This window comes from Gekko japonicus, unplaced genomic scaffold (assembly GCF_001447785.1).
Source record: "Gekko japonicus isolate JY-2015 unplaced genomic scaffold, Gekko_japonicus_V1.1 scaffold149, whole genome shotgun sequence".
NCBI lineage: Eukaryota > Metazoa > Chordata > Lepidosauria > Squamata > Gekkonidae > Gekko > Gekko japonicus.
In genome coordinates this window covers 357,888-382,663 of record NW_015172556.1, presented here as the reverse complement: position 1 = coordinate 382,663, position 24,776 = coordinate 357,888, and the positions used below count along the sequence as shown (strand labels likewise).

At 41.4% G+C, this 24,776-nt stretch overlaps 1 protein-coding gene across 1 annotated transcript in view; it reads left to right on the top strand.

Moving 5' to 3' along the window:
- The window catches only part of NINJ1 (ninjurin 1), a 27,212-nt gene extending 2,692 nt beyond the window's left edge, over positions 1-24,520 (top strand). The window contains exons 2-4 of the mRNA XM_015421191.1: positions 14,151-14,382; positions 19,504-19,659; positions 23,280-24,520. Coding sequence (XP_015276677.1) covers positions 14,151-14,382; positions 19,504-19,649 — 378 coding nt within the window. The 3' untranslated portion in view covers positions 19,650-19,659; positions 23,280-24,520. The remainder of the gene's footprint in view (positions 1-14,150; positions 14,383-19,503; positions 19,660-23,279) is intronic.
- Positions 24,521-24,776: the final 256 nt, after the last annotated feature.

Genomic DNA, 24,776 nt, shown 5'->3' with positions numbered 1-24,776 from the left:
AGGTTGTTGATCTTTTCCCCAGCAATCTTAATTCCCGCTTGAGGTTCATCCAGGCCAGCATTTCGCATGATGTACTCTGCATATATATTAAATAAGCAAGGTGACAATATACATCCTTGTCGTACTCCTTTTCCTATGCTAAACCAATCAGTTGTTCCATATCCGGTTGTCTCAAATGTTGTTAGTCTTGAAGGTGCTACTGGACTGTTGCTCTTTTCTAAGTCAACCTTTCTAAACTAAAAGGCTTTTTATGTTTTAACCTGCAATTCCAGTCCTGTAATATCCTTTTTGAGATGTAGAAACCATAATTGTACACCATATTCCAGTAATACTGCACCAGGGACTTGTATAATGGCATTACTATACTGGCAGTTTTATTCTCAGTTCCTTTCTTGATGATTCCTAGGATGGACTTTGCTTGTTAAAATCAGTGCTGCACATTGACCTGACATTTTCAACAAACGAGTGGGGTGGAGCAGCTCCCCAGCCTCTCGTTTCTAGCTCTCACACACCACAACAGAAAGGGAGAGAGAAACAGAAAGAGAGAGAGGGACAGAGAGCGCAGACACACACAAACAAGTGAGCCCAGGATTTTCTGTATCCTGAAGCAATGTGCTCTGTGCTCTGTGCCCTGGGGCTCGCTTTCTCCTGGGTGGCTGAGTGGGTTCTCCCACCCCCACCCGAAACAAGCACTCGCTTTAGGTCCCCTGCCGCCTCCCGCTGCCCTCAAGAGTCCCACTGACTTTGGTAAAGGAGAACTCCCTTTCCCTTACAGTTCAGGACCACTTTCCCGAACGCCTCTCCTCTTCTCTTTTTTCTGTCCAATCCGTTGCCCTCCTGCTCTCCCCCACCCACAAACTTCCCAGAGTTGTTGGGAGTTAAAGCGGCGGCGGCGCCTTCCGCCCAGAGGAAAAGCCGTGCCGAATAAACTGCCCAGGCACCTTGCAAATGCAGAGCGCTCAGGGGAGAGCCCCTGGGGCTGACGAGGGAGGGCTCCTGCGGAGTAGAGTCAGGCTGGCCCAGGTCTCCTCTGAAGATATGGCATTGTGCCCCACTGAGGTCCCTGTCCTCCCCACACTCCACTGAGGTGGAAAGGAAGCAAATAGATGGGGAGAGAAGGAAGGGGGAGGGGGAGAAGCTGGGGAAAGAAAGTCAGGCTGCAAGGGAAGCAGCCTGGAGTGGGGTGGAGCAGCTCCCCAGCCTCTCCAGCTCTTACACACCTCAACAGAAAGGGAGAGAGAAACAGAAAGAGAGGGAGCTAGCAGTGCATATCTCAGAACAGGTGAACCAGACTGCAGGCCAAACAGTGCTTCTATGGCAAAGAAATCAAAGCCCATACATAATAAAAGAAACGTTTGTCTTCTGCATAGACACTGGCACCCCACACGCTTTCTGTCACTTGTACAAGCTCTTATTGACACAGACATCGTACTCTCACAGATACCACAGGTGTCTCATCCTGTGCATGTTCAGGATTAGAACAGAAGAGGTTGCAGGGGATCTAATTATGAATCAACATTTCTGTTTTAGTCAAAAGTATCTGCATATGGGTTATGAACTGAAGTATGAGGAAATGCTGAAAGATCTATAGTGTTTTGATTGCAAAGTAGGCGCCGTAGGGAAGGGTTCCATTTGGATTGGAGCTGTGCAGTGGGGAGAAGTGAGGGTAATTCTTTCCCCTCTGCTGTTCCTTTACAGCCTGAAAAGCTGCTTTATGTTCTTTTCAGAAAAACAGAAGACAACACACAGGGAACCTGATTTTTTTATTTGTCCCAACAGGGCAAATAGCAGCTCTAGGGAGGGGGAGATATTTGAGGTTGGAAAGGGGTGCAAGAGGAAGGAGTCCCCTTGTGACATGCCCCAGTCTAAATTGCCTCTCTCAGGCTGCTGTTCAGTAATGCGTTTACAGATTTTCCAGTGTACCATCTAGTTTGTCTCAGACTTCAAAGCTTCTGCTGTAGGGCTGTAAGTCAATAGCTGAAATTGCCAGGTGAAATCTCCATTAATAGATCTTTCAACATCTTATTAAGTTTGATCCTGAGGGCCAAAGACTCATACTTGGCATCCCTAGGTCGGTATGCTAAAACCTTAAAGAGAGGCCTTTTTCTCATGATAAGTGGGAGTGGCGGTATTTTGCCCTCCCACTGAACTAGTTTGGATTAACACCAACACAATGAATAACATCAAAATATGGACTGGGAGGGCAGGAGTTGCTATTAGTCTTGTAAGCCAGTGGCCAAGTGACACATTGAATGTAGGATGAACAGGAGGTTGGATCACCAAGTAGATTTCACTTGCCCAAATCTGGATACCACATGCCCACTATCAACCTTTTCTTATATTTCCTGTCAGCTGATTTCCATCCCTGATGCTGACATGTTGCTAAACTGGGAGCCAACGTCACATAATCACACTTATATGTCCTTCTTGGCTGAAGAAGCCCGATTGGGATAAATTGAGATCAGGCTTAATCTGTGTTTGGACATGACGTTTTCTTTCAGTCCCAGGGCTCAGCTGTAATCGAGCCAATATACTTATTACACTTCTAACAAACAAAATTGAACTAATCAAGTTTTACACTGATGCTTAAATCAAAAATAGATTTTACCTATTTATATGCAAGTAGGGATAAAGGTTTACTGTACAACAAGTAAACCGGTATTTTTTATTTTTATAGTCATCGCTTGAATTTATAACTAATTTTCTTCCAATTTCCCCCATAGTTCAAAAGACAAGGGTTGGATCCAAATCAGCACGAGTGAAGCCAAGCTTGTAGAGAAGGCCACTGAGCCCTTCCCTCTGAAATTCTGCTCATGGGGAAGCCAATAGAACACTGTGTTAAGCACCTGGATACTTGCAGTGTTACCGTAATCAGAAAAGAAAATTAGATGCATCTTGATGCAGAAAGTCTTGCATAAGCATACCTGCAAAGAGCTACGATGAAAGATATGCTTTTCACACCCCCAAGGAAGGGAGGTGAAACTGACAGGCGGTGTTCTGTTTTCTCCCAGCGCTTCAGAGTTAAAGGGAAAATATTTCACTTCTGTTCTTTACATGTGTACAAGTTTCTGCATTTATAAGGTAGATATCGCACATTATGTAGTCCTGTAAAGTTTGCAGAGAATGGGAAAAATTGAATGTCTGCTAATTACCCTGTGCAAGGCTGAAAATATTAAAAAAACAGGAGTCATAGTTGATTGTATGACTCAAATTCTTGTTGGTCCAACAAATAAGGAGAGTGGTTCCAGCTCAGCACTAGGCCATCTGCTTTGCGTGCAGAAGGTCCCAGCTTCTGTCCCTAGCACTGAAAGATTCAGGTAACAGAAAATGTGAAAGACTTCTACCTGAGGTCATGGAGAGCTGCTGCCAGTCAGATTAGACAAGACTGACGTTATTAGACCAGTGATTTAATTCGATCTAAGGTAGCGTCATGTGTTCAAATATAGTTTTGAATAGCCAGAAATATGTTTACAGTTTAATAAGTTGTTGAAACCTCTGCAAGCCAAGTTAGGGTTTACGGAATCTTCCTGTGACGGGAGTTTTCATCAGAACTGGGGCGGCCAGGCCAGCAGGGAGTAGCAGGCTGGGTAGACCTTGCATTTCCACTGAGCCTCCTTCTTTGGAACATGCCAGAAAACAGAAAAGACATAACTGGTACAGCAAAATAACCAGTTTTGTTTCCACTGCTGTTAAAATATTCAGCTTCCATGACCTTGCACGGGAGAAGTTACCTTAATCCCTCTTGTTGGGCTTCCACTCTAGCTCTTAGTGAGCCACGTAAGAATACAAGAAGAGCCCTGCAGGGTCCGACCAGTGGTTTATCTAGTCTAGTATCCTGTTTTGTACAGCAACCAAACAGTTGCTTTGGAGGGCTAAACAAGCAGGGCATAGAAGCCAAGGCCTTCTCCTGATGCGGCTTCCCAGCCCTGTCATGAAAGCTCCCTTTGATCACCATGGTCCACTCTTAAGAGCCACCTAGGCTAATGGCCATCCCTACTTCCACTGGCAGTGAATCCCACAATTTAATTAGTCATTGAGGAAACCTATTGCCCATCAGCTTAATTGAGTGCTCCTGAGTTCTACTATTATAGAAGAGAGAGAAAAGCTCTCTCTAGCCACTCTCTCTACCCCATGCAGAATTTTATAAACTTCAGTCATGCCCCCCTTTGTCACTTTCCCCCCTAAACTGAGAAGACCCAGAGTCTTCAGCCTTTTCAAGTCCTGCCTGGGCAGGCATAATTGTCTTCCAGTGTCAGCCCGGCTTCGGTTCCTCACAAAAGCCCTGTGCCTTGGCCAAAAAATGTTCTCAACCATTCCCAGGGGTATTATCCATGCCAGCCACCCATGCTAGGTCCATGTTGCATAGCCAGACCCCAGCGGGGAGGGCGGGCAGTGAATCCCACAATTTAATTAGTCATTGAGGAAACCTATTGCCCATCAGCTTAATTGAGTGCTCCTGAGTTCTACTATTATAGAAGAGAGAGAAAAGCTCTCTCTAGCCACTCTCTCTACCCCATGCAGAATTTTATAAACTTCAATCATGCCCCCCCCCCTTTGTCACTTCCCCCTCTAAACTGAGAAGACCCAGAGTCTTCAGCCTTTTCAAGTGATGCCTGGGCATGCATAATTGTCTGCCTGTGTCAGCCCTGCTTCGGTTCCTCACAAAAGCCTTGTGCCTTGGCCAAAAAATGTTCTCAACCATTCCCAGGGGTATTCTCCATGCCAGCCACCCATGCTAGGTCCATGTTGCATAGCCAGACCCCAGCGGGGAGGGCGGGGTAAAAAAAATATCAAATAAATAAATAAATACATGGGTTCCTTCTGTCACTGTCCCGTACTGATAACAGACCTCTGCCAGGAAGGGCCTCCACCTGTCCCTGCTCTCTAGCCTCTGGGTGATCCTGGCTGGGTGGCAGCCTTGTCTCACCACGCTTCCATTTCTGAGTGAAGACTTAGATATAAAAACGCACAGGATATAAACTGTTGTGAAATTGCTTCCCCATTTTATTACTCAATCCAGCAAGAGCATGGAAAACATTGCACATGTGCTTACATGGATCTATTGTACTGACTGTACTTGTGCACGGAAGGGGAAATCCCTGTATCTGGTTGCCATCCTGCAACTCTTTGGAACAGGTTCAGGAGGGCTACTTCAGCAATGATCACAATCTAAATCAGGACCAAAATCTCTGAAATTTTAATATGTATGTTGCTAAACTGTTGCTAAAGTAATTAATATATATATTACTTTAAATAACACCTCTAACATGGAGATTTTTCTTTTTAACCAAATAATGTGGATCTTGAATTAAACTTTACAACACTGAAAACTAAAAATTAAGATACATATGCTAAAGTAGTAAGTGATGCAGTAGTTTGCAGCTCTCCTTCTGCGTGTATTTCAATGTTGCTTTTAGAAAACTAAGGCAATTATACTTTTAAAATTCATAAATATGTCAAACAATACATGCCAGTGAAGTTATAAAGAACGAATTTTGTGCATTTAAATACCAAAACAAGTTTAGGTTTGATAAGAAAGCAAGTAAGATATATTTCAATTTCCACCCAAGTTTAAAGGGGCGGGGGATCCTTTCCCCCATCATGGCTTCAGTATTTCCAGAAATGTTACATCTGTACTGGTGCTGGCATGGAATCTCTCCATAACAGGTGGAGAGAATAATCAGGAAGCAATATATATTGGCACTGGTGTGAACGGTTCCCCCCATGATATTGTTTGTAGTTTCTGCTATGTAATGAAGGTAACATTTGTAGACCTTCAGACTTGGTTTGGTGTGGTTTCAAAGCTGCTGGTTCAGTTACATATGTCATTCCAAAGGCTCTGCTCATATCTTTTCATGGGGGAACTTTAGAACACCATATCATGAAGTAATATTTAAATACCTCTCCGATGCTAATTCCTAAAAGGAGTACCACAGAAGTATGTAAAATATCAACATATCACATGGACATTAAAAGATTTGTACTCTGGGAAGCAGTTTGTTGGGGTAATTGACTTATTGAGTGCTTATATTTAGATTATTATTGGTTTGCATTATATTTGCTTTGGGGATTTGAAATGAAGGACTCGTTTATATCTTTGTCTAATTGCCTTCTTGGCCTTGTTCACTTCAGCAAAAGGACACTTTGGCATATAAACCTCTAAACAGGCAAAAAGACTCTGCTGCTCATATTCAGTGGGACATACAAAGGCCTTGTTTGTGCATTTGCTTCAGTTTCAGCCTAAGCTTCTTTGACAGATAGCCAGTGTTCCACAGTGTTTATTTAGTAACACGCAAGCCTCTTCATTTTAAGGAGTGATGTCATTAGTTCATATCCAAACAGCATAGACCTGCCTTTGAGCAACCAAAGTCTAAGGAAAAGCTAATGATGCTCATTAGTGTCAGTAATAAAAGATGTACTCCTTCTTGTAAGTTGCTAAATGAACAAGTGTGGTGGAGTGGAATGGGTTCCACCTTATGAGGGACATTAAATATAACATGTTCCTAACCACTTACATTACCTATATTTATTTTCCTGGCACAAAACATCATATATGTGGTGCTATTTCTGCTGTTGGAGCTGAGATACAGAGAGACTGTGTGGTGTGCTTTGGTATAGTGGTAGTATCTAGGAGACCCAGGTTCGAATCCCCACTCATGCCGTGGAATCTCGTAGGGTGACTTTGGGCCAGTCACACACTCTCATCCTAACCTAGCTCGCACGGTTGCTGTGAGGATAAAATGGAGGAGAGAAGAATGATGTAAGCCACTTTGGATCCCCACTGTGGAGAAAGGTGGGGTATAAATGAATTAAATAAATAAAATACCTATGTAAGGATGGTACAAGGGTATCCTTCTTAGGAAAAAGGGCACCACTGGATGGCTTCTTCAGTAACAATGTGCTTGTCATAACATGCACTAGCTTAGGGTCAGTGAGGAGGAATTAATTGATTTCCTGTGTGTATACTCTGTTTTGTGTACAACTACTAATGCTGCATGCACCAGAAAGGATGTATTGTTCCCCAGTAAGCTCCAGTAATGAAAGAGGAGGGATGGGAGAGTAGGGAAGAGAAGTCCCACCTTAACACAATATACTGACTTTATGCAAGCAAACAAAAATAAAAGTAGAATGGTAAATGCTGGAGGCAGATTATTTTCTCTCCAGAGATTTTGAGAGAGGCACAGTAAAGGCACTGTTGTATGCAGTGTGCACATTCATCCCACTGCTATCTTTCCTCTGTGGTTTTACACCTTTTTATTATACTGGAAACATGCAAAATTGACTAGAGATGGTCTATGGGGTAGGTCTATGGGGTAAGAGATAATTTTAGTATCTCTCTCCAACCATAATGGTTCTCAAGTTCTCATCATCTGGCTGGGGAGGCAGTGGAAACAGCCTGCCAGCTGGCTGCATAACACCTGGCTGAGTTTGTCGCACTCTGCTCACAGGTAGTTAAGGCCTGTGTATAGCCAAAGAGCAACAGCCAAAAGGGCTCTTGTCCTTCCACTCTTTGCCTAGAGCTGGGTAGGAGCTCTGGCAGAGATCACTTAGAAGTCTTCCTTCCTTCTCTTGTTTTTGTTGTGTGTTTTTTTAAATATGGTAAACTGCTCAGGGTAGAAAAGTGGGATGTAAATATGTATACAAAATAGACATTCCTTACAGTAACCGTTACGTCAAAATTATAGACAGCATGAAGCAACAAAAGAAAGCAGACCACCAAATAGTAGTTAAAAAGCAATTGCACAGTGTCAGAACTCTAAAACTGCTAGTTTAACTGTAAATTCGCATTCTGTGAGGAGGAGCCTTTACGTCTGGCTCAATATCTCCTCTTGGCTGCAGAGAAGCCAGTTGCTAGTATGGTGAGAGGCTACCTGGGTTCATAAACCAAGCCCAGGAAAGTGATTCTCCTCCATCCTATTAATGCTATCCAATATTTCCAGAGAGAACCTCAAGAGGAAATATTAAAAGGAAGACATGAAAGAAAGACATCCCTGAGAACTGAAACATTCCAACTCCTCAGTATTCAGAACTGAGTCACATGGTTCAGTCCATAGGGTACGGCAATTGCCATCTTGCAAAATTGGAATATGAAAATAGGCAACATTTCCTTTACTTCTGAGGTCTCAAGCTACAAAATACAGCCCTGACACTATGTGGTGGGCATCTCCCTCATACATAAGAAGTCTTTGGTCTCTGATATTTTGATTGTAGATAACAGCTTTTTCAACAGTGTGAGTTCTTGTATTTATTCAGAATTCAACAAAGGTTGTAGTGGTTTCCCTCAGAACCCTTTGGGGCTATTTATAATTATGTTGCAGGACGTATTTTCAAAGAGTTTACCTGACCAATCAATTGTCAGGCTTTATACACATGTTCTAAAATTAATGGCGTTTCTCCTGTTGCATCATTAATGCATGAGACACAGACTGTTTTGAAACTGAGTGAATAACTTTTTTCTGCAAAAAGGGAAGTTCCTGTGAACTGAAAAGTGTGTGTCATTGTGTATCAACATAGTAACTCCTTACTTGCTATCAGAGTATTGTCACACTACCAAAATGTCATGTTTTTCATACTTTCATCAGTTCAGAGTTGCAAATAAGTGTGAAAAGAAAGGAGGAGAACATATTAACAGTGTGATCTTATGGAGATGAAAGCAACTGGGCTCAGCAAAATTAATCCCTGATATTTGGTTAAGATTTTCTTTACTATGATGATTCCAATTAACAGTTTGCCAGATAAACCAAGCCCAGGAAAGTGATTCTCCTCCATCCTATTAATGCTATCCAATATTTCCAGAAAGAACCTCAAGAGGAAATATTAAAAGGAAGACATGAAAGAAAGACATCCCTGAGAACTGAAACATTCCACCTTCTCAGTATTCAGAACTGAGTCACGTGGTTCAGTCCATAGGGTACGGCAATTGCCATCTTGTAAAATTGGAATATGAAAATAGGCAACATTTCCTTAACTTCTGAGGTCTCAAGCTACAAAATACAGCCCTTATACTATGTGGTGGGCATCTCCCTCGTACATAAGAAGTCTTTGGTCTCTGATATTTTGATTGCAGATAAAAGCTTTTTCAACTGTGTGAGTTCTTGTATTTTTTCAGAATTCAACAAAGGTTATAGCGGTTCCCCTCAGAACCCTTTGGGACTATTTATAATTATGTTGCAGGACTTATTTTCAAAGAGTTTACCTGACCAATCAATTGTCAGGCTTTATACACATGTTCTAAAATTAATGGCGTTTCTCCTGTTGCATCATTAATGCATGAGACACAGACTGTTTTGAAACTGAGTGAATAACTTTTTTCTGCAAAAAGGGAAGTTCCTGTGAACTGAAAAGTGTGTGTCATTGTGTATCAACATAGTAACTCCTTACTTGCTATCAGAGTATTGTCACACTACCAAAATGTCATGTTTTTCATACTTTCATCAGTTCAGAGTTGCAAATAAGTGTGAAAAGAAAGGAGGAGAACATATTAACAGTGTGATCTTATGGAGATGAAAACAACTGGGCTCAGCAAAATTAATCCCTAATATTTGGTTAAGGTTTTCTTTACCATGATGATTCCAATTAACAGTTTGTCAGATAAATACATCCATGAATACAAAATGACTTCATCACACCATTTTGTAAACATTGACCCCAGTCACACGAGAGGATTTGCCCCGTGAAATGGACGGGTTGAGGGCGCATCAAACGGGCGTGATCATACAGCAACATCCGGGAATGTTCCTGTCCCCGATCCGTCCCTTTGGCCCAAAAACGCGCATTGAAAAGGTTGCAACAGAGCACTACCTTCTGGATGACGCGTGGCAACTCCAGGCATCTGATCGGGGAAGCGCTGGTAGCCCGTTGCAGCCAGTGCCGTTCCCTGTCCCATGCATGTGTACAAACGCGCAACGTTCATTTTGCCGCGCTACATCTGATCACCAGCCGGAGCCACGGGAGCGCGTCAGATCGCGCTACCATGGTTCTTTTTGCTCCGGCTCTAATTTGCCTCCCTTCAGCAGCGCAGTATCTCGCTCGTGTGACCGGGACCATTGTACAGGTTTCAGAGTTTTCCTTTTTTTGTATGTATATTTCAAATAAATATTTAAATTCTGTTACTTGAAATTGTTATGCAGGAGTCTGTGGGTTTAAGAACTGGTATACAAAGGTTTAAGTACAACCAGGTAGGAGACTCCTTTTGGAATTTTTGGGGAGGCCATGAGAGATAAAGAAATTATAGAGACGATGCTTCTAGATGGGGGTGCAAAAACATGCCTCACTATGGCAGCAGTAGCAAGCAGCAGAGTATACCTTGGAATAGTGTCCACACAGAGACACCCATTCTCAGGCCACTCACTGCTGCTGCCACCTCTCATCCCACTCACATAAATACATGAGGCTGCCAACTGCCTCTGTAAATACAACCTCTCCGTTCATTGACTAAACACAGGGAGAGGTAAAGCGGGCATGAGCACATAGACCTTGATCCCACAAGAGGCAGTGTCCACACATATGCTGTCTCCCTGTGATGCTCTGACACTAAGCTATGGGCCTGTCCTCCCATGGCCCAATGCCCCCTTTCCCTCACTGACCTCACTAAGCTGTGCTGTAGCAGTAAAAAAAAAAGGAAAAATCTTTTAAAAATATTAAAAGGGAGAGGAATGGTGCATGGTCAATATTTAAAAAGCACTAATAGTTTCCCCCCCTCCATGTAGTGGTTGCAGAGGGAGTGTCCTCCCAGTCACATAAGGGACCAAATCTGGATTAGGAGCATGACTCACAGGGAGAAAGTGATTAAGCCTCTCCTTGTGCCATTTCTCCACCCAAAACAGCCCAAATGGGGTTAATTTGCTCTCTTTGGGACTCCATTTGTCGCAATGGGCTATGTATAGTTTTCCCCAATGGGACATATGGCATCCTTGGGGCCATTTCAGATGGGAAAATGGCATGAGTGGAAGACATAAGCACTCTCTCCCCTATCCAAATTGGGCCCATGCATCTGGGAACTGACATTGCTGCTGGAAACTTGCAGAACAGATCTGATAGAAGGTCCTTATGGCAGACCCAGATTTGACGTGAGTTCTGTGTTACATGGTAGCTGTAACTAGTGGCTCTTTAAGGCAAGTCAGTCAGATAACCCAGTCCCCATGAGCATCTGATTACCTCAGACTGGGTGGTCTCATGCAATGGTGCCTGGTGCTCATGAGACCCAAAATCTCCTTCAAAGAAGTTGTCATGTAATAATACTCTCTCTAAGAAACAATGAGGAATAGAAGTTGTTTCCTTCCCCGTCTCCAATTAATTAAAGAAGCTGGTCACAGCTGTTCTGTCTGAAACTTAATGGGGAATATTAATGACTTTTGAAAAGAAGCATCTGGTCCACCATTTTCGTTTGGCACTGATCACCAGGAAGGAAGCTTTGTTTCATTTAACCTGATTTTAAATTTATCTTGTCTTATGAATACATTTACCACATTCATCAAAAGCATACATTGGAGATCCCAACACAGACAAGTCTGGGGGGGCAGCTGAGATGGCAAACTCCAGAAGAAAGCAAGATGGGAACAGGTGACCCACTTAAAAGGTCTGGAGAAGCAAGATGAACTTTCAAATGAAAGCAGCACACATGTTTTTTGCTTTGCTTTCCACTTTTCTCGGACAAAATGTCCTTTAGTTGGACCTTCCTGGTTTAATGGGCAAACTGATTATTTTGCAGGAGGGGTCCCAGTCGTCCCCAAATACAGATCCTTAGCAGATTTGGTTGTTTGTTTGCATTATTTACGGTTCACCTTTCTCAATGAGACTCAAGGCGGATTACACAGCATGAGACAGTTTAAATCAATAGGATCAAATAAACAATACTGTAGAGATTTGGTTTGCAGAAATCTGCAAACAAACAGAAATCTGATAACAGAGCTGAAAACAAGTTGAACAAATGCATAAGTATTAACATGACACATTAAACAGTGCAGGAATTGTATAGTGGGATCATACTTATAGCAACAGACAGTACATATTAGACACTGTAGTACAGACCAGTGTCCGTATCCATTTACCAAAACATCTTTTATTACAGTAAAGTCCTACAACCTGTGTAAAGAAGTCCCCCTGAATAATTCAGTTTTGAAAGTCTCCGGAAAGCCAAGAGGGTGGTAGCCTTCCTGACTTCATCAGGCAGGCCATGACGTATTTTCCAGGCAGCATTTTCACCAGTTATTTAGTGCTTTTATTTAGTTTTTCAGGAAACAGGAAAACTGGGTATGAACTGAAGCCAAATTGGAGAGGGTTTTTTGGCCCTGGAACTAGACATTGAAACCCAAACAATGTTAATCTTTCAGATCCAGTTCTTTTCCATCATGGATAAAGTTTAAACAAGCCCTCCTACACAAGGTTAGAACCAGATGGTTTTATTTCCAGTGCAGAAAAAGCTTCTGCTGCCTCATGATATTTTTCCCGTCTAAAATATTTGAAATATGGTTTGAGTTGAAAAGATTCTAGAGGAAATTAGGTCAGGTTTTGTAAACTTGCTGTCCTGGAATAGACTGGGAAGTTATTTATCATAGCAGAAACCAGTTACTAATTTGAAATTGGGTTTAAAATGAACTCCATAGACACGTAATGTCTAGTGGTTAGCAGCGAATATGTGAAATTGGGCTGTTTTGATCCATGCCACTGCAGAGTATGATTAGAGGGTGTGTTCTGCTTGTAGACATAAAAATAAACTCTTAGGAGAGGGGGCATACTTTCCCCACAATGATACAATAGCCAAAGAAAATATTTCTGATGTAAAAAATGCTCCCAAAGCATGTGAGTTCAATTACTTTTCCTACACTTTCTTAATTAATAGGAATACCATATTCTGAAAAGCAAAACAGAGGACCTATTTCCCAACTGACTACTTCAAACAACTGATCACTATGACAAATTTCATTTGAAATACTCCTACTATTTAAGCTGAAGCTTGCCTCCACTGAGGGACTATAGGGCAAAACAGGCTCAGTCTCTCAACCCATTTAATCAGTTAATCGGTTTTTTTCAGAGTCCAAAAGAGGACAGACACCAAAAAAAAAAAAAGGACATCTCATAACAGTATCCAAATTCTGTGCCACACGTTTTTTGCACCACATAATCTGAGCCCTTGTAATGTTATGGAAGTTTTCTTCAAAGATCCAAAAGAGCAAAGTTCACCACTGGAAGTCATTCATTCCAGGTGCTTGTGGAATTTAATAAAAGCCATATCACTGTAGTAAAGTTTCATAACTGCTCAAAATAGGATTTATGATTGTGGCTCTAATGGTGCATGTCTGATGTATTTGAAAAATAGCCCTGGGTAATAAAGAATTTACATTTTATCTATTCTTTGAAAATAAATGCTGTGTAAGTTATTTTTCTTGCTACTTTTTCTAAACAGTTCTAAAATTTGTATTTCTTACAGGTTAACCAGAATTTTTTTGCAGGTACACATATTTAGTGCCTTTCTCCTACACTGAAGTTTGTCAGTACCTGTACCACAAACATATTAGTCATGCTTGTGTCTTGCAACAAAATGATTTGCCTTCTGATATGCTGATGGACATAATCTGAACTCTAAGCGTAGCAAATAGATGATTCTTCTCCACTGTGGGCTGTCTTTAAAAAATGATCTAAAGCAGGGGTCATTTGGGGGGGGACGCGGGGGGACGCCATCCCCCCGGGTGAGGTGCGGGAGGGTGGGGCCTGGAGCTCCCTGCTGGTGCCCGCTGGAGGTCGCCGCCGGCTGTGGGGAGGACACACTTCCGGTGATGTCAGGGGGTGTGGCATATGCTAATGAGTTATGCTAATGAGTCCCCCTAGCTCTTTTTCTACGAAATGACCCCTGATCTAAAGAAAGAAATATGGCAAATGACAAAGTCCAGCCAGAGTGCTACATTCATCCAAGTTGATCAGAGTGGTGTACATTTGGCTCCCAGATGATTCCATCTAGTCACTGCCGAAAGCCAGACCCTCAGCTGTGGTTGAACTATTGCATGATTCTTCATTCCATCACCCATTTGAGCTTATAAAAGTACCCTGTGGTTTCAACTGAGAATTAGCTATCCTGTTCTGATTCTCTAAAGTAGTGCAAACAGTTTGGGTTTTTTCCCCTTTTTATATATTTGAAATATTTTGCCTTGCAGCCTCAAAGACTATGGCTACAGAGAAATGGACCAATTAACTTTAACCATTATGCAAATAAGAAGAGTGCGGCTGAGAGTATGTTGGACATTGCTTTGCTCATGGCCAATGCATCCCAGCTCAAAGCAGTGATGGAACAAGGACCTTCCTTTTCATTCTATGTTCCTCTTATTGTCCTCATCAGCATCTCACTCACACTGCAGATTGGAGTCGGCGTGCTTCTGATATTCCTTGGTATGTACAGGGACAAGAACTATTTATTTTTTCTCATCCTTAATGCCTCTATGGTGTTGCTATTTCTAAGTTTTAAAAAGGCATGTCAGTTATTGTTTTTTACAGCTAGCTTCCTTTCTAAAGCACTGGTTCTTTCTGAAGATAACTATTTTTGAATGTCTTCTAAAAATAGTGAAAAATAAACAGAGTTATATTCAGAAGTCTGGTGATAAGCCATATTCCAATACAATTGTAAAGGCAATATAACACTCCAATTTTTGATGGCAGCATCCTATCTTACTAATCTTAAGACACAAACAGTGCATGGTATGAAAGTTATTCTACAGCATACCATATTCTCTCTCTCTCTTTCTCCCTCTGTGTGTGTGTGGTGTGTGTTTTTAAAAAGTGGGTGTCATTTTGTTGGACTAATACTGGCTTATGTGTTTGCTCAGTTTACTGCTAGGATCACCAGTACCTGATTATGATCCCATAAAATGAAGGGTACCATTCAGGGAGAACAGGGAGGGCTGTCGCTTTCTCTTCTTGGTATAATTGTTCATCAATCTCTCTGGTGTAATTAGTGGGTTTTACCGAGAGTTCTGAAATGCAGCAAGTTCCTCTCATGCATAAAACTAGCTTTCTTTGGTGCCTCCAGTAACCCTTACTGTGAAAAGAGGATGATTAGCAAGTTTGAGTCAGATTGAGGTGACGAGAGAGGAGGTCCTAAAACTGATAAACAACTTAAAAACTGATAAATCACCAGGCCCTGATGGCATACATCCGAGAGTTCTGAAATGCAGCAAGTTCCTCTCATGCATAAAACTAGCTTTCTTTGGTGCCTCCAGTAACCCTTACTGTGAAAAGAGGATGATTAGCAAGTTTGCAGCAAGCCATTTTTTAAAAGAAATTCCAAGACAGTGGATCAATTAGCCATTATAGAACAGACTATTCTAACAAGGAGTTTTGAACTGTGAACCATGCAGTGAACTCTGTATGTGAAGTGCTTTTCTTTTAAACAGTAACCCTACATGTTGCTTGACAAGGTGCATATGAAGCTTTGTGCACTTTTAAAAGCATTTGTCATACAGCACAGAGCTCTTTGAAACAACAGTAATAAGCAGATGGTCCACTGCTTGAAGGGGTTCTAGAATGGTGGACATAATCAAAACGTTTGATAACAATAACAGGTTGTAGTAATTTCATAGACATTGGGGTGGATCCTATCCCTAGTCTACCAGTCCACTGAGCAATATTTATTTATTTTCTTATTAAAATATTTATACTTTTTCTTTTTGGCTCAAGTTTGAAGCTTTCCTTCAGTTAAGTGGCTCTTCCATTGGATGAAAAGCCACTTAAGTTGGAGGAAGGCTACCTGGAAGATGGTTTTTGCTCATATAGTAAATCACCCCACCCCAGTTTTTGCTCGTATAGTAAATTACTTCCATTTGAACATACATAGCTGTCATGTTGAGTCAAACTGCCTCAGCTGGCAGCATCTCTGTGGGACTCAGAGATAGAAACCTTTATGGAACTAGAATGCATTAAACTTGCAAGTTTTTGTGTGCAAAGCATGTGGTCTACTACTCTCCTATGATCATTCCAGTAGTAATAACAATAAACTATGAGGAAAGTTTCCTAGATCTGAGGGCTGTTTTAAAGTTCATGTGGTCAGCTTAACAATTCTGTGATCAAGCATGTCAGTAGCTACATCTGTGGTCATCTGTAGTGAATGAGAATTGCACTCAGGTGACTGAGCAACTGAGGTAAATATGGCTGAAATATTTTTGTTTCCTTTTAAAGCCACAAATGACTAGCATGAGCATGTGTCAGCCGGAAGACTGGTTTGAAAAAACTGTATTTTTTTAACTTTGGTTGGCTAACTAGCAAGGCTGCTGAACACTAATGGGCATATTTACTTATAGAAGGAATTAAAGAAATTAAAGATATTTTTTCCTGAAGCTGTGCACTTCTATGATTTATGTTTTGACAAAGAGCTACTCAAATATTGTGAATTTGTGAGTTTTGTTTCTAAGCAGCAATGTGTAACTCAGGAAGAATATTGAAACTGTACTTTTAAAACCCAGAATATATAGTCTGAATTTTCAACTACACTAAAGTAAACATGCTGAATATTTAACTACTCTGCCATTTTCTAAATATATAATTTCCTTCTAAGTTGCAGCACAAATATCTCTTCCTGGGAAAGTGAACTAAACAATTCTAAAACCTGTCATCTGAGGTTTATAAAAAGATAGCTATAAACCTAGGACATGGAACAGATAACTCCAGGGTGTGCATACCAAATGCCCAGAATACCCTGTTATAAAAAGGATTAATTAAAAATATCCCAAGCTGTCTTCCCCAGCATGTCACCATGTCTTGTTCTGCCCTAAGAAACAGAACATGGATGAGGAAGAGCACCAGAAATGTAGCTGTCAGCTAACCTGCACAGAGAAGAATCCTATGAAATAAAAGCTTTTAAAAAAACTAGTGCAGATGTTTTTTCCTAGGTCCTTTGCTATCTTTTCCTTCTCTCTACAGTTCGTCCACTCCTAAACACAGTGCTTAAAATGTAGCCTCCCTTTTAATTAGATTATCTGCTGACAACACTGTTTATCCATTCAGACATACTGAGGAACTTCATGCAAATAGCAATAGTGCCAATTGGGATTTGGTGTCAGAAGCTCTTGCTTTTGCCAGGAAAAGGTGCTGCATTTGTCATCTTTAGAGGCACTAAACTGTCACAAGCACTCTTTCATCTAGCTATAGAAGAGAAGGTTGAGAGTAGGGATCTGAAGACATTGGCATGGTAATGTTCCTATATTGTTGATACTGGAAAGTCTCACTTTCACCTCATTGGAAAGGCAACCAAAACAGTTTTACTTGTCTAGATGATCAGACACTATTTCTCTTACACTGTGATACTGAAAATCTTTCAGGACACACGTATAGCTCTTGTTGCTTTGCAAGAAGGCAAAAGGGGGCCTGCCTGTAAAACTTAGTCCAGAATAGGAAGGAAGGAAGGAAGTGGTCAGAACAGCTCCTTGTATCCTTTTTTTTTTTTGGTCTTAGCTTCGTGTTATGCAGATACCAAACCCACACTCCTGCTTCAGTTTGGTTAATCTGTGAAGGACAAGAGGGGGTTAAATCCTTCAGCACTCTGTCCTCTATTGCTGTGCTGAGTTGGCAGCTTATTCAAACCCTCATTGACTTCCTTTGTTTCCTGCCAAACTGAAGAGTGGGCTAAACTAACTATTAGCCTGTCTTAAAGGGCAGGACTTCCAGTCCAAATTACAATAAAAAAAACAATAAAAAGGTTCCCATTGAAGTTGTAAGTCTGTGGAAGGTAGTAGGGTTTCTCTTTGGTGACATTAATCTTGGAAGACCTATATTAATACAGCCTTTTCCTTTTTTTTAATTTAAGGGAATAAATTGAAATAGATCAGGCTACACAAATTACAGTAGGTCTGAGAAGGTATAAAAGAATGCTTAACTATACCTGTACTTAACAATGGTTTCAAATTCTAACTCTATTATATGGGGGTATAATAATGGACTAGGATTACTGCAATTTCATTTGAAAGCTACAAACCTAGCTTTGTCAGTAGACAAAGCTGTATATTAGCACCTTCCACGCCTCCAGTCTTGATGAATCATCACATGTCAACTCTACAACTAGATCGCTTTTGAATACATAAATGAGAGTTACACACTATGCCTTTTACTGCATTCTTCCCTACCAGAAACCTGCCTTGTGGAGAAATAAAGACTCTAATGCTCTAATCTAATAGCTGTGCCAGGTCTTGCAAATTGGTGTCTGTCATACTGGCCACAATACGATTTCCATTTCTTGGAAATATGCAGCTTGCTTTCATTTTCTAGTTGCTGTGGCTTCAGAGAAAAAAGGAATGGTATGCTGGTGGCTAGGATCCAAACCATGTGGCTGGTTTCCACACGCTCAAATGAACTTTGAACAGACATTTACCAGAGATCAGCCCTCTACATAACATAGCAAACTGCTCTTGAAACTCAGCAGAGTTTCCCAAAGCAGTGAGTGGCATGGCATGGGAGTGTGCTAGTCAAAGGACCAGGTTAAAAAATCCTACTGGGACCTCCCCAAACCTGCCTAGTACAGTTCTATGTATTCTCAACCATGTTTACTGCAAACATTTACTTTAGAAGTCTAAACACTAATATTCAACATTTTTTCAAACCCTTTATATTACTTCTCATATTACTGTCTGACCAAATTTTAAAAGCAGTATTTCTGAAGCCTACTGGATCTGTGCAGTAGTAGTAGACAACCTTTGGTCTCTACTGATGTGGAATATCCCCCCCCACACACACACACACAAAAGTATGCATATTTAATATACGTTTTTTAAAAATGACCTGATGTGGCCTCCAACTTCTTTCATCCTTCTCCCTTTGGCAATTCAGGCAAAGTGAACATGCAAGCTAGCAAACAGGAATGGTGTTTACACAGCTGAAGCTCTCAATAATACTGAGCATCTTGAAAGCCTTTGATATATCATGTCTCATTGAACAGATGTAGCACTCCCTCTTTGTAAAACTAAGGCAGTAGGAGTGACCATCAGTGAGCAGACTTAGGTGCGTAGTTGTGTTGGTCTGAAGCAGCAGAACAAAGTTTGAGTCCAGTGGCACCTTTAAGACCAACAAAGTTTTATTCAAGGTATAAGCTTTTGTGTGCATGCACATGCCTTTGGATACATAATTGTAAATGGAAGAAATTGGAGCAGACTTGTAATTGGAGGAAACTTAACTGGATAAAGTAAAGAAATGACAAAATAGCATGTACACATATGAAAACCCTGTAAACATTAGATGTTACAGAATCATTTGAATGCCTGCTTCTAAGAGATTATTTCCTCATTAAAAAATTGTTCTAAAGAACATTTCTGCCTCCTTTAATAAAACTAGTAATGTTACAGGTTTGTTAAGATAGCCAGAGAAAAACATCCAAGATGACATTTTAAATCCAGAAATACACTCCACATTTCTGACACTGGCATTCTATTCTTTTCCTGAAATAATTGTTACATGAATTTAATAAAACTTTTCCTATGTGGATTAATGTTCTCCAGTGGTTAATGTTCTCTCACTGTTTTTCACTTGCAGTAAAATACGACCTTAATAACCCTGCAAAACATGCCAAGCTGGACTTCCTCAATAACCTTGCAACTGGACTGGTGTTCATTATAGTGGTTGTGAATATTTTTATCACTGCTTTTGGAGTGCAGAAGCCCTCAACCTCAAAAGCATAGTAATGCCAAGGTGAGTTACAATCCATCCAATAATCCCCAGAAATCATTAACAACATGGATGTACAGTAGCACCAAAATTTAGAAAATCCAGAATTTCCAAATATATGGAATGTCATTAAAATCATTAGGAATAGCCAAGTTCCACTTTTAAAAACACACACAAAGGCAAATCTCTAAAAAGTCTCCTTCAGCTCTCTGAACAAGGTCTCCTTCAGCCCTCTGACCCTTTCCTAGTGCCTATGCCAGCCTCAAATATTTGAGAAGATGTGGCAAGTGCATATGGCAACAGCCACTATTGCCAGGCAGTAGTGCCAGGCATTAGAAAATAACCGAAATCTGGGCATAAGCAGTACACATGCTACCAGTGCAGCCCTGAGCATGGCTCAATGGAGCAGAGGACAGCTGGTGCTGGGGAGAGGGCAAACACAATGGGTAGCACTGACAGGCTGACTGCAGCAGCAGACAGACAGAGTTGGCCAGATAAAAGCTACCCCAAGAGCACTGGCCACAGCACAGCTGAGTGAGTGAGCAAGCACAGTCCTGGGCTGCAGTCAGACATGCATTTTAATCCACTGTTGCCCCGCCTCTAATTGATCCAGAGTGTTTTGTAACAGAATACTGATCAGACTCGCCCCTTTTAGCATGCTTCAAAGTGCTTTTACCCCGTTCTTGAGTGATCAGATGCATATCAGACCTGGCAGCCAAGGAGTGTTGCCGTCGGCCATTTTTAAAAATAGTTTCTCCCTTGAGCATGCCCACAAGCGCTGCTATGCTTCCTGGAATATGTAGTTCATGGGGCCATTGGCCATTTTTGTAAAAGTGTGTCCTCTGGGCATGTGCACAAGTGCTGATCAGCCTGCTGGGACATGTAGTCTTCCCCTCTAAACTTTTCAATTTACCCCTTCCCCAAAGCACAGGAAAAAGCTGAAATACAGAGGCATTTTTATTTGAAAGTTTTTATGGAGAAAACAAAGTTTAGAGCAGCCCCTGTGGGAGAGGGGGAGAGAGAGAGGTGTGAATATGCAGTTATGTGCAGTTCATTAACTAGTAAAAAAATGGTGGCTGAAAAACAAGAGACCATTCATACCTGCCTGACGGCTTGGGTGCGCAACAGAGTGATCAGACAAAGGGAAATCCAGTTTGAAAGAAGCTCAGTCCAAAAGGACCGGACTTTCACAAAGTATCAAAGAAACACGCAGTAAAAGGGTGGAGTGGAACAGGACACAGACGATTGTGCATTCTAAATCTAAAGGGAACAGCAATGGCAATAGATCAAACTGCATGTCTGATCACAGCCCTGGAGTAGCAACTGGAAGAAGGGAAGAGACAGCAGGCGGCGGCAGCAGGTTGAAGCATGGCATACCCTGTTCTGTGGACTAGATTGTGCCATTCTCATACTCAACGGCCTCTCAGGGAAGCCCAGTAGTATTCAGTTTTCCATATACAGCAGCTTTCTTTACCATGCCCATGTTTCATACTGCTGGCATTTTCTCCCCCAAAAATCAACAGCATTTGATTCTGTTGCAACAGAACACAGACAGCCCCCCCTTTAAAAAAAGTGAAAATCACATATGCATAGACAAAGTCTAAATCTTTCTATCCATATTCAATCAATCAAATTTTATCCTTATGCTTGTTGTATACTAAAAGGAGCCTAAACATTATATAACATTTCCCTATTAATCTACAACCTAGTTTATCTGTTTTATGTCTAGTACACCTTAAGGGATAAACAAAGAATCTTTCTATCCTTTTTTATCCTGACTTTCTCATGTGAGCACAGTGTGGCATACCTGAGGTAGACCAGGATAAGATAATGTAATTAGCTCAAGTTCAATCAGTGAGTTTTATGGCAAAGCAGTGATTTGAATCTGGATTTCTTAGGTCCTGCTCCTAAATACTACACCAGACTGGCTCTTTTAATTTTCTGCTGTTTTCCATCCTTCCTCTCTCTCTTTTTTTTTTGTGGGGGGGACCCTTAAACAACCAAGAAAATGGCTTGGTAACCAGTGGGAGGCCTGAGGGGCACCTCCGTTGGTGACAGCATGACATCATGACATCACTCATGAGAAAAATCCTGAAGTGACATCACACATCTTTGGGAATTACTGCAAACTCCATGGTAAAACCAGAGAGCTTGTGGTGTTTCCTAGAATGGACTGAAGTCACTTCTGGGTTTTCCCTGGAAGTGACATTGTACTGTCAGCCCAGCAGCCATTTTTTTATTACCTGCCTGACGGCTTGGGTGCGCAACAGAGTGATCAGACAAAGGGAAATCCAGTTTGAAAGAAGCTCAGTCCAAAAGGACCGGACTTTCACAGGTATCAAAGAAACACGCAGTAAAAGGGTGGAGTGGAACAGGACACAGACGATTGTGCATTCTAAATCTAAAGGGAACAGCAACGGCAATAGATCAAACTGCATGTCTGAGCACAGCCGTGGAGTAGCAACTGGAAGAAGGGAAGAGACAGCAGGCGGCGGCAGCAGGTTGAAGCATGGCATACCCTGTTCTGTGGACTAGATTGTGCCATTCTCATACTCAACGGCCTCTCAGGGAAGCCCAGTAGCATTCAGTTTTCCATATACAGCAGCTTTCTTTGCCATGCCCATGTTTCATACTGCTGGCATTTTCTCCCCCCAAAATCAACAGCATTTGATTCTGTTGCAACAGAACACAGACAGCCCCCCTTTTAAAAAAAGTGAAGATCACATATGCATAGACAAAGTCTATTATCTAAATCTTTCTATCCATATTCAATCAATCAAATTTTATCCTTATGCTTGTTGTGTACTAAAAGGAGCCTAAACATTATATAACAATTCCCTATTAATCTACAACCTAGTTTATCTGTTTTATGTCTAATACACATTAAGGGATAAACAAGGAATCTTTCTATCCTTTTTTATCCTGACTTTCTCATGTGAGCACAGTGTGGCATACCTGAGGTAGACCAGGATAAGATAATGTAATTAGCTCAAGTTCAATCAGTGAGTTTTATGGCAAAGCAGTGATTTGAATCTGGATTTCTTAGGTCCTGCTCCTAAATACTACACCAGACTGGCTCTTTTAATTTTCTGCTGTTTTCCATCCTTCCTCTCTCTCTTTTTTTTTTGTGGGGGGGACCCTTAAACAACCAAGAAAATGGCTTGGTAACCAGTGGGAGGCCTGAGGGGCACCTCCGTTGGTGACAGCATGACATCATGACATCACTCATGAGAAAAATCCTGAAGTGACATCACACATCTTTGGGAATTACTGCAAACTCCATGGTAAAACCAGAGAGCTTGTGGTGTTTCCTAGAATGGACTGAAGTCACTTCTGGGTTTTCCCTGGAAGTGACATTGTACTGTCAGCCCAGCAGCCATTTTTTTATTTTTTCCCCAGTGCCTATCTGTGTGGTGATGGGAAATGGGAAGTGGGGGCGGGAGCTTATCAGCCCCAAGGCAATCTGAGGTCAGGACATGGCCATTTGGTATAATGCCCTTCTTATCCTACTATTTGACATGCTGCATAGAATGACAAGAAACCTGAAGGTCATTTTTCTGGGACTTCATAGAAAAGATACTTAACACAGTATTTTAAATGTTCCTCCCTCCACCCCTGATATGTTGAAATTTTGAACTCTGCAGGTAATTTCTGCACATGGACTGTTTTCTTTTGGATGCAAAGCATGAAGATACTGAAGCCATCCAAATACGCCTTTTTATGCAACTTTCCATTGAGCTGTTCTGCCAGAAAGATCATTCTGAAGTCTCTTAAATAAGATGATCATCTGCTGTCACTGGGAAAACTAAGTTAAAAACCATAGTAAGGGTTTGTATTCAGGGGACTAGCATCAACATGTCTACTTTACCTTGTTAGCATTGCATCAGAACACACTGCTCTCCAGGTCCTGTTATTCCCACGAGTCCACAGGCACTCCTCACTCTCTGTGCCTTCTTGAAAGATGCTGAGCAGGGGAAAAAGTAACTTCTACACACAAAATAGCAACAGAGTACAGGGAAATTGTCTTCATACAGGTATGGAAAGGCTCACCTGCACTAATGTGAAAACAACATTGTCTAGCAAGGATCTCAGATGTCTGTGGTCAGTGTTTTATGTCATTTAAGTAGATTATGTACATAAATTTTCTTTTTTTTTACATAATTCTCAGTACATAATATGCCTCATCATGGAATTTGAAGGGCTCTCATTTTGCAAAGGCCATCACTACTAATGATAGGATGTTTTGAAGGTCATTTATTGATAGGGTTGCCATAAGTTGGAAACGACTTGACAGTCCGTAACATACACACAAGGTGCTTGTAAAATTTATGTTCTGAAAAGTCCACTATACCTCATACTTCTTCTTGTAAAGAATTAGTTTAGCTCTCAAAATCCAAGTGAACCAAAGAGACCAGGGGCCTCCCTTTTTGTCTTGGAAACAGCCTTTTATTTCTTTCGCAATATCAGTAGATATATTTATTCCTGTGTAGGAAATATTCCACTCTTATCTGTGAGCCTCAGTGTAGCTAACAGCCCTTTGAATAGCCAATGCTCCTTAAAGGACTCCCAATAAAAACAGATTGGGTAAGTATAGAAGATGAGTGATCAAAAAACAATGGGAAGAAAAACTGAATAAAACACTGTTCGTAAACAGATACACACACACGTCATGTGTGAAAGAGCCACTCACTCTCATATAATATACAATCCTTCCTCTTATGGGTCATACATTACATGGATGGAATTTTAACTTACAAAGAAGGTAGGGCCTCAGACAATACGTGGCCTCTTCTTTCAGTCTACCATAATCCAGATTAGAACAATATTCAACAGGAACAATATTGAGGGTTGCAAGTTCTGGGTTGGGAAATACCTGGAAAGCTTGGGGGCGGTAACTGGGGAGGGCAGAGTTTGGGGGAGGGGAGGGACCTCAGCTAGATATAATACCATAGAGTGCACTCTCCAAAGCAGCCATTTTCTCTAGGGGAACTGATCTGGGTTTTCTGGAGATGATCAATTGTAATTCTGGGAGATCTCCAGCCACCTCCTGGAGGATGACAACCTTAGCAAAACAAGAAACGTGTGCGGAGCTAAAAACCCTTTGTAGTAGTGTTTATATGTGTATGTATGAGCGAGATAGA